This window comes from Microchirus variegatus (genome assembly GCF_963457635.1).
Source record: "Microchirus variegatus genome assembly, chromosome: 5".
NCBI classification, from domain to species: Eukaryota; Metazoa; Chordata; class Actinopteri; order Pleuronectiformes; family Soleidae; genus Microchirus; species Microchirus variegatus.
The window spans coordinates 19,066,739-19,083,730 of record NC_139806.1 but is presented as its reverse complement, the minus strand read 5'-3'; the positions used below and the strand labels follow the sequence as shown (position 1 = coordinate 19,083,730).

The following is a 16,992-nucleotide window of genomic DNA, read 5'->3' as shown; positions in this document are numbered from 1 at the left end:
GGTGCTAATCAATGACGCCCTGTTTGCTCTGAAACTAATGTTTCAAGGTAAGCCCGGCATCAATCTACCGCGATAATATGAGCAGCAGTTATTGGTCGAATCAAACTGACATAACTCAGTACTAGAGGATGTCTGTTGCTAGGGAACAGAGAGGAAAATAAAACGCTAAAACCACTCTAGTCAGTGTTGGGTGAAAGCCTGTCTACAATTATATAAATGCTCTTCAGAGTTCTGGCTCAAAGTACACCCATTAACGTTTTAACTCACAGTGCATGTCACCTGTGCCTGCTTCCTCTATATTTCCAATATGGTGTTTCTGATTTTTTTTTCTCCTAAAATATAGACATAAATGTGTGTGTTGCTACTAAAAGTGCTTCCCTTATATACTACTCACTCGAGGAAGGCTCTTTCTGCTCAAGCATCATTCAAAGTTTTGGTTCGGGCGGCAAATTCACACGAGTCTCACTCTCTGCCGCTTTTACTAACAGCTATTTAGAGACACATTTGAGTGAGTAGGCCTTGGACAAAAGCAGAACAACAACCAAACACTTCTAAATGAGACTACATCTGGTCATCTGTGCAGCAGAATGGATAATCTGTGTAGCAACGGTGCTGTAAAGCAGCCAGTCTGTCTCCTCTGTGTAGATGTGAGATGACCTTGTGTGCTTAAGTGTGTGAGCGTGTGTGTGTGTGTGTGAGCGTGCGCGTCGAGAGAAACATATTTCTGTAGGAAGAGGTTGATCCATTGTGCAACATGGCTTTTGTTGGCAGAAATGAAAAGAACTGAGCAGGAATGCAATAGAGCTATGTCGCTATGGAAACAACAGCAAAGAGAGAGCTCGAGACACACACACATATGTAGCCTACTGTTTGCAGAGATGGACCAATATTGTCATCGGGCAACGTACAAGTAGACGACTTGAATGTGAAATGTTTTTAATACACCGTGCATTAACTCTCATTAAACTCTACAGGTCACATGCTGATTAAATCATGCTGCTATTTTTACATCCTCTGCTCGATAGGTCATGAAAGTCTTCTGTTGCTCTCCTGTGTTCATTCTTCATGTACATTAGAAAGAAGAAAGTAACAGAATTACGCCTGAGTTTCAAGAGCTCATGGGACTTATTCATAGATCCTGTTAAAAAGCTTTCCCCCCCCCATCTCCCTGAGATTTTGACTTGTTTGCCAAAGCATAAAATTGTCACTCTCTCTCGGATTGCTTTCACAATCCCCCGTCTGAGCCCTCACTCGCTGCCCGTCTGTGTCATACCTGCATCAGTCCAGCATCCCAGTGACATTATAGGTCAGGTAGAGGTTTCTAAGTGCACTGATGATGTTGTTGATTTTTATTTGTGACAAGCAGCAAAAAAAAAAGGCTGAAGAATATCATGTCTGTGGGGGCTGAAGTGGTCATCTTCGGAAAACAGTGGGAAAGGGAGAGAGCAGCAGATGGAGCGAGAGGGCCCAGTTGCCTAATGAGGTCTCACTTGTGGCACCGAGTGTGAAAAAGACCCTGCTTTCTTTCCCTCTCCCTCTAAAAAGGGAGCAGCACTATAAGATCTATTTCATGCTCTATTTTTACTCCTTTCACTCCAATATTAGAACAATGGCCTACTTTCAAATGTTTTCATAGCATGTCTCAATTAGTGAAAAATACAATATATGGGGATGCTTCCTGTCTATGTTATGTAGCATGTAGGAAATGAGTCACTCATATAGGAGCTCCTCTGTTTCTTCTATAATGTATTCTACTTGCTTGTCTTATAACCACATACTCAGCCATTATAATTTAGTGATACATGTATTTTACTCCCCCTTCTCTTCCCACAAACATCTTTATATAATTGTTTTTTTAGCCACATACCCACACAGCCTACTGTATATAGGCTCGGATTTATTTATTTATTTTTTAAATAAACGTTTTTGTTCATACCCAGCAATCTGTAATTGCTATGGAAACAAAATATATGTCCCTCCTCTCCACCAGCTTTCATTCAGATGCATTTTGAAATTGGCAACATGAACTGTAATACTGCGGGAGGGGACTGCCACTGCTTATGCGTGATCATTTTTCCTGCTGGAGATAAGAGTGTACGATTCACACGAGGCTACATTTTCCACAGAGAAGAAGTTCAGACGTTGGTTTAACGGACTTCCTTTGAATGCGATCTTGTATTATTATTATTATTATTTATTTATCTTTTAAATCAAGTTGAATGGATCCAGAAAATGCGTAAACTTTTCCAACACTTTCCTCGGATATCTCCATCTGACGAGCGCGCGATAGTTTGTGATCATCACGCTGCTGCCGTTTGTTTGTCAGATTTGTCTGAAATTGAAACGTAGGGAGGGAAAAAAAACCCTCGGTGGATTTTTTGTCCTCATCTGTTGAGTTAAGAGACGCGCTCAAATTAAAAGTTGTCCATTACGCGCTGTTAAACCGATGGGATGACAGAGATGCTGGGTGTTTTGCAGTCCGTGTGCTGACAACGACACTGAATAAATGGATGGTTTTGTCCGAAAGTATAAACCAGCCGAATGATATGAGTTTCTCCTGTGGATATGGAGTGATAGGAATCTGCAACTTTTTTCGGTGGAATCTTGGTGCTTGAAAAGCTGTCCGTGGATTGAAAGTGGACCATTCCCCCCGCACAGCTCCACTACACGTTTCCTCCTTGTTAGAAGTCATCCTGCAGTGGTAAAACACTCTAAGCCGAGCGTCTCCTCACCTCTTTTTTTAGAATGGCTCGGTTTGGAGACGAGTCCGTTCCCAGCACGATGGACTCCGGGGACGGGGAGCTGGAGCGCAGTGGGGACGAACAGGACCAGGCGGCGGCGGCACTGACCGCTTCCATGAAACAAGCCAAAGCGCAGCGGGCCCGGACAATGGCTCTGTACAACCCCGTCCCCCACCGGCAGAACTGCCTCACCGTCAACAGGTCGCTCTTCATATTCGCAGAGGACAACTGCTTCAGGAAATACGCAAGGAGGATCATTGAATGGCCATATCCTTCCATAAAAAGCGTTAAGAGTTATGTGTTAAGTTGTTTGTGCTTTTGAACGATACTTTTGTTACAGAGGGAATCTTCAGATGAGAGTTCAGCACCATGGACAGCGACAGAAAGCGTGTGATGAGCTGCAGCTTAAAACTGAATTTGAAACGTTATCACCATTCAAAAAAAAAGTTTCACATAAGCCAATGTCAAAAATTATCGCGATAAGTAATAATTATCAGATAAAGATTTATATTTTGGCTGCAGAGTGAAAGTTTTATAGGACATCTCACACTTGTGAGGTGTGTTTGCACAATGCATAAACATTTTATTGATATAAATGTATACACATATATATATATATATATTTGTGAAAATTATATTGCGATAAATATTGTTATTGTATTATCGCCCAGCCCTGCAGCATGTTCTAAAGAAGTACTCACAATTTTTTTCATGATTTGTAGTAAGTGTACAAACCTTGTGATTTCCTGTGAAGGAGGTCTTGCATCCTCCTTGTTCACTTCACTTGTGAGCTATATCAGCAGATTGAACATCTCTAATTGATTCCTCTGCTTAGCTTCATGTAACCTCTTCATAATTGTTTATAACTTGCCCCCCCCTGCATTTGATTCATCTGTGGGCTCTCCCATGTGACCCAGTGCTGGCAGAAGACAGAACGTTAGCATGTGGTGATCATTAGAAGCACCAGTGCTCGCTGCTGTGGGGGAGGTATGTGGGCACATCTCTGCTGCCTTAGTGCTCATTGAAATATGAACCTGGCCATGAGTAGGTGTCAGTTCAGATCCACCAGGCAACACTTCTCTGCTTCCTACTGCAGCAGCCAACACTTTATGTCTTTCCATTGAACTTCTACAGATCTAAGATTATATGACAAGGAAAGTCAGTTTATTGCAGCAGAATTATATATTATGGACATACCATGAAACCACTTTTCACTTATCACATGTAATATCAACAGTGCTATTATGTACTTAAAACTGCGCTGTAACCTCAAGTTATTATGTTGCCTCTGTTTGGTCTTCATGAGGAGTAACATTACTTGTATGCTTTATCCTCCATCTGAAAATAGGCAATGCCATCTGAAAATGTCAGGCAATACTATCAGACATGACTGAGAGAGCAGCAGAGCAGGGGTGGGCAGAGCCAAGAGCATTAATTCCATCAAACAGCTTAGTGACCAGATTTTTATCCCTTCTGTGACCATCGTGTCGTCGCCGACAGGATTTGGCATTCATACTTCTCATTACCGTATATCTCCAAGACCATTTGTAATATCTAGAAAATTCAAAAACTATGGACTGGCGATCTGTCCAGGGTGTGACCCCGTCTTTTGCTTTATGTTAGCTGAGATTGGTACATCACTGTGACCCTCATGTGGAGGATAAAGTGGTAAAAGACAGATAGATGGATACCGGAAAGCAGAGAAATATCGCTTTGCGTCCATATACTTGTCATTACGGTAGAACATCAGGACTTCCGTGGAAAGACTGTCCACAGTTAGCTTATTCCTAAACGGTTGAATAACTGCCAGATATCAAAAGCAAAAGTTATCCTGGAAGTAGGGGCAGAATCACGCAATCCTTTTTTAAAATTATTTTTACAATACTACAGCCATAAAATTAAAGTTAATCCAGGCAGCCTCATTATCTTGATGGTCATAAGAGGGTTAATAAGCAGAGGAATTCTCTTCTGAAACATTCAGTGCATGCCTGTTTGTTCTATCAGTCATACTCCAACTTCATTACAGTCATCTTGCTTTACTCGCGTAATGTTCCTGTTGCCTCCCTCTGTCAGTCTTATAAAATAAATCACTTTCTGTATGTAGTGTAGGAATGGTGCTGGGAGACACAATATCTAAACACTGCTATACTGAGAAACACTAATCAGCATTCTCGTCCATTTTTATTTACTTTATTCACTGATTTGTTTAAGTGATTTCCTGGTATACTATGTGCATGTTTTCATGGCATAATCGCTTCAATAACATCACTCAGTTGCCATATCTACCCACTGCTCCTCCTGTCTTACACCCCCTCCAAAGCAGTGTGCCAGTCTCCCACTGTTATCTAACCACAGGCTCTGTGGGTGTGTGGGAGTGGGGCTGTATTGGTCAAGACTAGCTGGCCGCACTGGCAGCGCGGTAATGTGGCTGTCGGTGTTATAGAGGCAGAAGTATGTGGGAGAGAGCTGGCCAGTAGTACAGTGGTGGTTCGTGGGATGTAAAAGCAACACATGTCAGAGTATTGACTGTGTGAGACCCTGAGATTTGCAGTTAGTGTTTGTGTTCTGAGATGGCACGAGAAAAAGAACTTCAAAGCAATAATATTTACTTGAATTTGAATTTGCCCTGGAAAAAGAAAATAGTTGGACAAACTGGAAACACAGCTAAGTTAATTGGGTTATTTTGAAACATTCCAGTTTAGTTATATACACGGTTAAGTTCTTCGAAAACCAACTCATAACTTCTTAACTTTAGCTTTTATTTTTGCTGTGCAAACTTATTAGAGAGGTACAATTCTCACACATTAAGTAGACCAAGGTCAACGTTCAAGTTATTGGACCGTACCAACAGACCTGTAAGTTGCACCAGCAAAATATGTGTGATTAAGTAGAAACTAGTCAACTGAAAATAATTAGAAAAACACAATAATTACGAGTTAAAATGCCCTGATTTTTTTTTAGTTGCGGTAAATATTAATATAATATATTTTCACTCTGGAGCTTCATTCAAACATGGATGTGATTAAATCAGATGAGTTGATATGGAACATTAATATATGGTCATTTTAAGATGAAATCAAGATTTGTTTCAGACAGAATTTCCAAATATCGTCTGATTAAATTTGTTGTGTTCGTTCATGTTTTTCGGTTGTGCAAAATAGCTTTTTCACAGGATGTTCCATTTGGAGTTGAGGAATTTTTCACCATTCCCGCTTTTTAACTGCTGGCAATGGCAGGAGTGCGGACCTGTCAATGTGAGACAGTGTGTGTCCCAGAGGCCTCCATCTGAGCTCCCCTCTGTGAGTCACTGACCCATTTCACTCATAGCAGGAAAAATTAATAACAACGAGCAGATCCCTCATGGGAACTCCTAGAGCCTGAAAGTCACTGCACAGACCGGTGTTGGGACAGTATAATCACATGTATGTAGCCACATGTGGCGTCTACGCAGGTTTAGGCATGTGTCAGTGCACATACACACACAGAAATCTGTCAGACACAACAGATTTATTGATTGAGTTATTCTTCTGATTTATTAATCAGCCAAGCATCTCTAAAACATCGATTGCAGATTTGATCTAATTATGCAGTTATTGCAGTCATTTTGCAAGTCTCGTCAAACTCATTTTAGTCGCATAATAACACCTAAGCAGAAGTAAAGTCCTTCTCAGGACACAGTTTTTAGGTGGAGCAGTTCTCATTCATACTGGACTGTTTTTGATAAGAGAGATCCATCCATTTTCACCGTGGGCAAGCACATGGCAACAGTGGCAGCCTCTCTTTTATGAAGAAGCATTGAGCTGTAAGTGAGCTATCTGCTTGAGAAAGAAAGAGAGAGCGAGAGCAGGGGTGGTGGAGAACAATCTGCAATACAGGTTTCTTACAGAGAGAGACATGTCTGTGGTGTACCCTCACCTCTTATCACGAGACCCACAAAAACAGCTGTTGATTAATGATATTAAGATATAAAGAGAATGATATTAGGGCTGTCAATTTTTTTAACGCATTAACGCACTTTCTCACTTTCATCGCGCTACGAGTAGACGTGCAGTTTATGAACAGGCAAGGCGGCGGGCAACTGCATGGGGCTCCGAGCCGATAGGGGGGCTCCCGACACTCGGAGCCTAAATGCATCAGTGAGCAGCTGCATCCCCGTCTCCCTTAAACAACAAGGGTTGATTTGCAATGACATCTCAGTCCAGTCGGAAACCTCCCTAAAGAGGCCCCACGTCTCCTCACGTTAACCTGTGTGAAGCTGAAGGAAAATGAAGAGGAGTTATCAATCAGGAAGTTAGAAGAGGAAGAAGAAAAAAGAAAGAAAGACACACAGTTGTAAGTGGCGCTGCTGGCGCAGATAATGATATAATCATAACATTAACAGTCGCTGTCTAACTAACGGGGACACAGACAGCAGCTAACGTTAGCGTCAGAATGCTAGCTGACGCTAACGCTAACTAGTAGAAGCAGTGCTTCAAAGTGCTGATGAGGAATTTCCTGCTGTGGGTTTAGTAAGAAAACTATATAACTTCTATACTTTATATTTTGTTTATAATGTGAGTTATTTACAGTGCAATGTGTAGTTGTTTCAAAGTTATTTACAGTATTTTATTTTCGCTATTTATTTATATTGTCTTATAATGTGGGTTCTTTACAATGTAATTTTTATTTTTTACTAAGTTTGTATAGGTTTTTACAAGTTATTTACAGTATTTTATTGTTCTTTACATTTATATTTTCACATAATTTATTTATCTCTCCGTTCCTACAACAATATAAAGAGAAAATTTGAATTTTTCAGGCATATTTACGAATGGTAATTAATCGTGATTAATCGTGATTAATCCACAGCTACCCTGTCATTAATCTGATTAAAAATGTTAATCTTTTGACAGCCCTAATTATAGTTAGGTGTGTAATTGCTCAGTCAAACCTTTTTAACACACTACATTTTCAATTGAAAAGTTCATGAATTGATTGGTTACTATCGGGGTGTGAAGATAACTTAAGCAATACAGTAAAAAAAAAAAATGCTGTATGCTGCTCCAGAAAATCTCCCTCAAACTTTGCACTCTGCATTGTGTAGGCAAAGTTGGGTTTAGTTTTTTTTCTTTTATTAGCCTTAGAATATTCTAGTATGTGTACAGAGGCTGCCATTTTGTTCTGCCATGTTTTTAACAGCTCAAGCAGCAAATAATCTTTCTGTGCAAGCAACAAAGAACAAAATCCTTTTTTTAAATGAAGGCCACTGTAATTCCCTGATGTGCTTTGGAAAGAGAGTGTGGAATGGATGGGTCCTCTGTAATAATCTGCAGACTCACCATTAGATGTCACTAATTATTACACACTGGACCTTTACATATTTGTACCTCTTGCTGATGACTGCATTTCTGTTGACTTGGTGTTAGAGTGTGTTTAACAAAAACAACCTTTTATTTGTTTTCTTCATGCTTAAACTGGATTTGCCTTTGAGTTCCTGGGCTTCAGATAAGACAACTTCAAAAACCTGGTTTGTTAAAGTCAGAGAGACTGGAGGAAAAGGGAAAAACACGGAAACTGTTGGATATCACTGTGTATTTATTGTATGTTGTGTGAGCTGTGGCCGCTGACAGGAGTTCAGAGGAAGTGTGTGTCAGGCCAAGGTGACTTCCCTTGCTCAATTTACTCTCTCTCTGCCTCTCTCCCTCCCTCCCTCACCTGCTCTTTTTCTTTTCATGAAAAGCACTTTTAAAAGCAGGTTGCCATGGATACTGCTATCTCTCTAAAAGACTGCTTCCAGTATAGCAGAAAATATAAGCCGTGCTACAAATCATTTGTCATGCAATCATCCATGCATCTAGATTTTTTTCCCCCACTGCACCACAGACACATTTATTTATTAAATTACTTATTAAATAGTCATAGATATGCAGTATATGTACATACTGTGTTGGACATAAATATATTGTATGTATGTTATAGCATATAGAAGTACTGCATGTACTGTATGTTATCTTATCGTTGTACTACGAATCTATTTAAAATGATGATATTTGAGATATTCTCGCCATCACAGTTCATCCTAATTTGTTTGTTTCACGTGCCACTTGTGTTCTGATGAAAGAAACCTCCTTAACTTTGTGGTCTTTACACCATTTGAGTACATGATCCTGGCTACCATCACCGCCAACTGTGTCGTCCTGGCGCTGGAGCAGCACCTCCCCGGAGAAGATAAGACCCCCATGGCAAAAAGACTGGTGAGGACATAATCTGTGTTTCAGAGAAATGACCTCATTAAATGTGTCTGCCATCACTGTTTTCCCTCATATATAACCTGCCATGGCATCAGGTCTATGTGTTTTTCACCCCTGCTGTGCACGCAGCCATGACAACTTGGATAAGGAATATAATCCATACCGGTTTTCAGCCAACTGTTTATTTAGAGACATACTAAAAATGACAAACTATCGAGACCCAATTCCCAATTTAAAACTGTGACAAGAGTGGATGTTTGTAGAAGATAATGAAAAAGGAAAGTCATTTCATGCATGATATTGAAAACAAATAAGATAAGATGAAGATAAACATGCATTTCCAATATATATTACATTTTTCATTCATATTAAATTCTACAAATGTATTTGGTGACCCCCAAAAATATCTTCCAATGTCATTGGGATAAGGAAAACCCAAGTGACATTATGTCTTCTTCATAGTTATGATATAGGCTATTTCTAATACTTTGCCCACTTCATCTTCTTCGTTTCTACAGAGCATATAAAATGAAGGTAGTCTTCCTATTGCAAAACAAAGTCTTGTTTTAAAGCCTCTAAATACACAATGGGACTGAAACCATGGCTGTTTCTCAATACCCAAGTATGCAAGGATGCGCTTGCATACTTTGGAAGTATGTACAAAGTATGCCTATTGAGAAACAGCCCGTGTCTTTGCAACAGGTTGTTCTCAGATTTCACTTGCAACCACGCACCTACTGGTTAATACCAGCTGTCAATCATAGTGTGACCTCTCATACATACCATGCATCATCATGTTCTGTCTAAGAAGACCTGAGAGCATTATCTGCTCAGGAAAATGTTTACTCATGTCACAAATCAAGCGAGAAGTAGAAGCTAATTTTCCCATAGACTTCCGTTCAAACTTAGATATTGTTGCAACCAGTGGAGTCACTCCAAGGTGGCTCCATTTTTATACCGTTTATGCAACAGGTGCTGCCAACCTTGTTGTTTTATTATCACCAATACATTTCCTTATGCTCGATTATTTCCACAGGAGAAGACAGAGCCATACTTTATTGGGATCTTCTGCTTTGAGGCGGGGATCAAGCTGGTGGCCCTTGGCTTCGTTCTCCATAAAGGTTCTTACCTGAGGAACGGCTGGAATGTCATGGACTTTATAGTCGTGCTTAGTGGGTGAGTGACATCAGCCGGTCTCCATAACAACAGTCCACTGCGTGTATCTGAAATATCACACTTTGGAGTTGGAGTTTCTTGAGAACAGTCAGTTAATTAATTAACAATATCATTTCTGAATCATGTTTAGTAAGCTGCAATTGATAAACCTACCCAGTAAATACTTTCATTAAATTAATCTAAATTAAATCCACCCCAACCATTAAAATCAGTCAATTATAAAAAAATATAATTAGATGACCAGAGGTCTTTTTAGTGCCATAATTAAAACCTGTGACTTTTGATATTTTGAATACATTTCCATAACCCGAGGTAGCTACTCCTATAGTGCCTTGTTTCTCCACAGTTTTGATAGCTTAATGATACTTTAGCTTACCATTTTTAAAATCCTTTATACAACAGGACGTATTACAGGCCTCCGATGATTGGTCAAATGTCACAATGACGTTTTCTATGACATAGCTGGAACTCTGCTGATTGGCTGGGTGAAATCCATGTGACTCTAAGATCTTGCGGTAATGCACACTAACGTGTTTTCGCATGTTCGTGGACGTTATCAAATATAATTGCTTGCCCGGCAAAGGGTTAAAGGTTTTCTCCAATTTATTGTCCCATTTCCTCTGGATGTTTAATAGATATTTTATTTATTTTGTTTGAAATGTGCAGATGTGAATAATCACATACACAAAAAATACACTTGCACAGCCTCAAACTGCTGACAGACACAGTTAAAGACTTTGAATAGATGAACATAATGATGTATATAGAAGCTCAATAGCCAGATATTCCTCCCTGGAGTTGGTACAGGACAAATGCATGACTTAAATCACGTGGATATTATATGTTTGTTCTTGAGGTGGACACAAACATGATCACAGAATGACCACAGTGATGTTTTCGTTTGTTAATGAACAAGTTCACCATAGCAACAAAAGGTAATGTAGGAAACCAATGTCCAGCAAGCAGGACAAATGTTGCTTTTATTCAGACTATTTTCGAACACAGATGGCTCTCGTGTGTGCGTTCTACGGTGAGCAGCAAATGGCACCGAGTCAAAAATAAACCACTCATACTCAAGTTAACGAAGGGACATGTCACCCAGTACAACAATGTGGCTCATTAGTCTGCTTTTAATGTGTTTTTGGACAACAACCGAGCTCTGTGGCTCAGAGGCTCATTAGCAGGATGGATTCATTACACTATTTGTTGACCAACAAAAATAAATAGGTATTGTCAGCCTATTGGTAAACGTGTCACACTGCCCACATGAGAAATAGAAGTTGTTAGCTGTAGTCAAAGGTCAGCAAAATGGTCCTTTAATATAAAATAGTGTGAATGTGTATGTGACACATGCCTCCAATAGTCCTCTTTTAATTCTGAATTTGGTTGAACTCCATAATGAAAAACAAACTTGACTGACTGTATGAGAGAATGAAAAAAAATCAAAGTTTTAAATTAATGTTCAGCAACTGATTCTGCAATTAGACAGTTTTCATTTTCACTTTAGCAGGCTGCGACCAGTGAACCAAATGATTAATTTCAGACACTGATTGTCAAGTTATGTTGGTGCATTCATGCATGTGACTCTCCTTGTGTCGACGTTTATCAGTATTTCTCCATGCATGCAGTTGAGAGGATTTCTATTTCCTGCGTGTTCTACCTCATGTCTGACATTATTGCAACATGGTTAGCGATGGCTGACCTTGCCAGGTGGACGTTATTGTCGATACGCTGATGTGATTCCTTTCTATACGAGCATGTTACATTTACACGCCGTGTGTATGCATGGGAAGAGAGAACATAAATGCGGGAAAATGTCTGTTTCCATGGCACAGTCAGGCTCTGCAGTCAGTAATAGGTGGGTGGATAAGTGGATTGGCAGTTGTATCTAAAACCTGCCGCAGTTCGCCTCCAGGACCTCTGAATTAAATGTGAATGCAGCGCGAGAGATGTTATGCAAAGAAAGAATGGACGCATGGTTAAGAGAAAGAGGGGGAAACAGGGAGGGGGTGAAGCGATGGAGAAAACAATATAAATTACTTTTCGTTCTTTTGTTCCCTGTGAGATTAGATTAAGTGCGTTGTTTATGCATAACTTATGGATTGTTACTGGTGTGCTGTTTGGCTACTTGTACAGTTTTCAGTATTCCGGGAGATTGCTGTCGGCATGTTGACATCTCATTTTAACCTGACACCCACATCTTTCCCTCAATCTGTATCTTTTCTCTGTATCTCTTATGTTTCTTTCTGTCTTGCGCTTTCTCTCGATTTGCCTGTTACATAAAAAAAAGGACACACGCTTAAAAGCTGCACTAAACGCTGAGCAGCTTAGCTCCACTAAATTTCTACCAAAAATAGAACTGTTCTTCAACTGAGCAACCTTTAAAATAATTGTTTTTGTCAATCAATCAACAACCCAATCACCGTCCCAAAAAAAAGATTAAATTCCTCAAAACCTCTTGTCATTGACAGAGAACATCCACTGTGTACAGATTAGTGACATCTAAAGGTGAGACTGCAGATTGTAACAAACAGAGAACTCTTTCATAAGTCTCAAAGAACTATGGTGGCCTACGCATACCAAAAAAGATGTCAGCCTGCCTTGTTTGCATAATAAACTTCCATTTCAAAATGTGAAATGCATGCTTGTGCTGTTCAGGCTGCTGTAGCAACATGGTGGCACAGCTTCAACAAAGCAAGGTTCTTTCCAAAGTAAATATAAAAGGCTTTTTATTATTATTATTATTATTTAAAAGTGATTATACACTTATACAAACTTATAATACTTATGGCTAGAATATTCAATGTTATCTAAAATAAATACTATACAATGGACCTTAATGGCAAGTAGGGCAACATTTGAGATGAAGTCCAGAGAGCTAGCTGTTTAGCTATGGCTTACATTGCAGTCGTTAAGTTATGCACATTCAATTTAAATTGTGTACGTCAGTGGTGGTCAATAAATTAGTTTAAATTAAAGCCCAGGCATTGACAATATGTGCACCTAAACTAAAAATGTGGCTTTTCTGTTGCTTCTCTAACCTCAAAATCAACTTTTTAATCATGTAAATCCTTATATTTGGAACTCTGGAGTTCCTATCAGTAGGCAAAATGTGAAACAGAGATAAAACATGCGATGTTGACTTGCCGCACTCATTGGGACGTCACAATGCGCTAAATTCCTGGAATCCACAGTGCAGCACAGAGTCCTACACAAACTTCCAGCCTCAGAGGATTTATCTGTCCAGTGGATACATGTTATATATGACAGCAATGTGCCTGCTAGAGCCTGCAAATGATCACTTTTCCAAATGCTAACTGCTGTTAGCTCCCAGTAGCCTCTGTGGCTGATGTCATTTCCTGTCCCTTAAGTTTAGTTTTACTTTTTTTCTTCTTTTTTTTTTAAAGAGATACTAAACTGAGCGTTCTGAACAGGGCTGTTTAAGCAGGGTGATTGAACTGCTGTGGTGCTTCATCCTTATGGTATTTTGACCAAAGCATGTCACAGACATGTTCATTAGGACACCAGGGAACTAGGTTAACTTGGAGAAATAGGGTATAATATGTCCACTTTAAGTCTTTCTGCATCAGTCTTGTTACTTACTTTATAAAATGCACAAAAAAATCATCACTGTGCAGCCCAAAGATCAACTCACCCAATTCCAGCCACAGCTGGAAATGGTAACTGATGACCTGGTTTCCTGCCTTCAATCTGACATATTTTCTGGTCACACGTTACTTTCCCGATATTTCTTACCCTCTCTCTCACACACACACATAGACAGACAGACTCCCTCTCACTTAGTGGCTCAGTACAAGTAAGTCAGACTTAAAAGAAAACACATATGTGTCATCGAGGCCAGTTGGGAATGAAATCGAGGCCACTGGGCCAGCGCTGGCGGCATTCGTTCCATATCATATTAATGAATCGCTAACAGCAAATCTGCTGGGACACTGAGCTCAATTAAAATTCTTAATCTGAGTTAAGAGTGTGTAGCAAAAAAGACCCCTGCTAGAACAACTCATCCACAAACTAAAGTAATTAGTGAGATTCCGAAAATGGTCAATTATATCCTGGGGCAAACAGATTGTTACAGGTGGATCTGATGCGTTGACTGGCAATAAAATGCCTCTCAAATGACTTGAGCATGAGTGTGTACTTGTTATTCCATTAATAAGGCACATGTTACTGCTGGAGATCCTGTTGCCCTCATGTTGTTAGATATGGCTGAACCCAGCTGTGCCCGCTCAGTCGCTGCGTATGTGCATGTGTGTTAGTTTCCCTATGTTGTGTGAAGGATATCACCTTTCCCTTTTCGCCTCAGTCAGTCTGCTGTCCCTCTGCAAAGTGTGATACTTTACTAAAATGGTTGCTCTTTAGACAGAATGAATAATACAACTGGGTGAGAGTTGGGAGTGATTCATTTGCCATCTGGCACAAAAATGCTAATGTCTGTATTCAGATTAACTATAAGTGGCCATGAGGTTAAAAAAAAAAAAAACATTTGCAGAAGTGTCGCGCCTCCTCTGCATTCTTTATTGCATGAAAATCACCTTCAAGTACGGTGCACAAACACTGCACAGTAGACAACTGTTACACCGCCTCCAATGCTTGAATATAACAACAGAGCTCCAGTGTAATATATATATATATACATATATTCATATATATTATATATGAAGGCCTACATTTTGGTTTACATAAAAGAGTGACAACAGAATGCGTACCATGTGAGCAAACTATTGACATTATCATTTTTGATTGTGTCACTTGACTCACAAATGTACTGTCAGAAATCAAATAAATCAGGAGATCTTTTTCTGGCGCATTTTTTTACTATATTCCTTAAAATCTGCTTCACAACCCGATGAATTAATGCATACATGTAAAAAACAACATCCGATCATATTGAACGGCCCGAATTATATAATTGAATCGTGATACATCAATCAAACTGCCATCTGCCATCCCACCCCCATATGTGCGCACACCTCTTCATGCAGTAATCCCGCATGCCCAGAAGACAACGCCATGAGCTTATGCTAGCTTGCTAAATTCAATGAGACAGTTGCAGCAACGTTATGGCAGAAAAGGTGCAACAACAACAACAACAACAACAACAACAGGTGTGGGTTGCAAATGAAAGACGTTTTTTCGGGAAAGCTAGTGCCAAGAAAAAAAAGCCTGATGCAGAACGATCCAAGACCAGAGTGAACATCTGTGCTGCGTTTGAACGGCGGTGGCGACTGAGAGCCCAGGAAGGGCTGCAAAGTGATGACGTGGTTGCTCTGTTTCTAGTGGAATATTGTGATTCTGGAAGTTTGAGCCTCAGTCATTTGCAAACTTTTCCCATTTCTTACTCCAACTGTGTATTGTGTGTGAGATAGTGTGTTGCTGCTGCTGAGATTGTACGTTCATCTCCCTTGATTGCATGGAAACGATAAGCACCAGGCGAACATAACTGATAGTTAAATTACAAATGCAATTTTCCAAATGTTTCATCTAATTCAGGAATTCAATTTTGAACACAACCTTATCACCACTGTGTTTTTGTGCTTGAAGGACAGCTGCAGTTTTATTAGCTTTATTTTCTTTGTATAATTGATTTGAATAAACAGTAGCCTGTGGTCCCAGGTGGGTTTTCTTTGGGAAAACATACACCCAGCCATTTATTCTAATGAGCAAATGCCTTTTTATGCAGTCCCAAATCACCAGAACATTATTGATGTGACCATTAGATGCATCGTTTGTGTTTTTTCTCAATTTAAGTCAAAGGCATTAATTTGTTAATGCGTTATGTTGATGTTGATTTAGCCGTGTATTACCATATGCAGAGCGGGTGCTGAAATGTGAGCAATGTGATGCTGCTGATTACTGTAGTTTTTGGTGGTGTTCTTTGTGTAGGTGGAGGTGTGTGGGAGAGGCTCACATTCTATGCATGTAATGAATTCACCCTCTCCTCAGCCAGTTTGGCACAATACTGTGCAAGAGTGCTTCACTTAAAAAAGCCAACGAGGAAGAGATGAGACATATGCGCAACTATTTCATATGTTTGTGTTGTTATTTTACTGATAGCTGTGCTGAAGTGATCATAACAGTTTTGCTATGGGGTTGTTAGATTTTTCTGCCTGTCAGGGTGAATTCTTTCAAATTATATTTTACTCCCACAAACTGGATTATTTGTCATGTGTTGGCATAATGTGGATAAACACGGCATGGCAAATGTAGTTAGACAGAATGACTCACACGAGGCAGTTTCAGGTTTCTTTTAAATAATAATAATAACAAATAATAATCAAAGGAGAAATATGTATGCACATTTAGAGGCAACTTTGACTGAGCATGGAAATGACATCAGCCACAGAGGCTACTGGGAGCTAACAGCAGTTAGCATTTGGAAAGGTGATCATTTGCAGGCTCTAGCAGGCACATTGCCATCATATATAACATGTATCCACTGGACAGATAAATCCTCTGAGGCTGGAAGTTTGTGTAGGACTCTGTGCTGCACTGTAGAGCCAAGAATATAACTTTTCGCGGACTTCCGGTTTTTGGTTTGGTTTTTAATGATTAAAAAGTTGATTTTGCATATGTCCCTTTTAATATGAAGTTACTAGAGGTTTATATTGAATCCTGTAGAACCTCATATATACACCACTCTATGGTATTGACGCATGTCTTTGGAATTATAAGTATTTATTGTAACATTTGCCTAATCCTTACTAGATCTTACTGTTTTGATGTATAATTGTAACTCCATTTAGTATAGGATCTCCATCATGGTCTACAGATGTAAATATGTTCTGCTTATTCATTTATGATCACTGCTATTAAAATTGCCCAGA

At 39.6% G+C, this 16,992-nt stretch overlaps 1 protein-coding gene across 1 annotated transcript in view; it reads left to right on the top strand.

The window, feature by feature from the left end:
- cacna1eb (calcium channel, voltage-dependent, R type, alpha 1E subunit b) overlaps window positions 1-16,992 on the top strand; it is a gene marked incomplete at both ends in the record, with an annotated part of 53,104 nt that overhangs the window by 3,080 nt on the left and 33,032 nt on the right. The window contains 3 exons of the mRNA XM_083889776.1: window positions 2,745-3,008; window positions 8,869-8,974; window positions 10,008-10,147. Of these exons, the coding sequence (XP_083745902.1) occupies window positions 2,745-3,008; window positions 8,869-8,974; window positions 10,008-10,147 (510 nt within the window). The remainder of the gene's footprint in view (window positions 1-2,744; window positions 3,009-8,868; window positions 8,975-10,007; window positions 10,148-16,992) is intronic.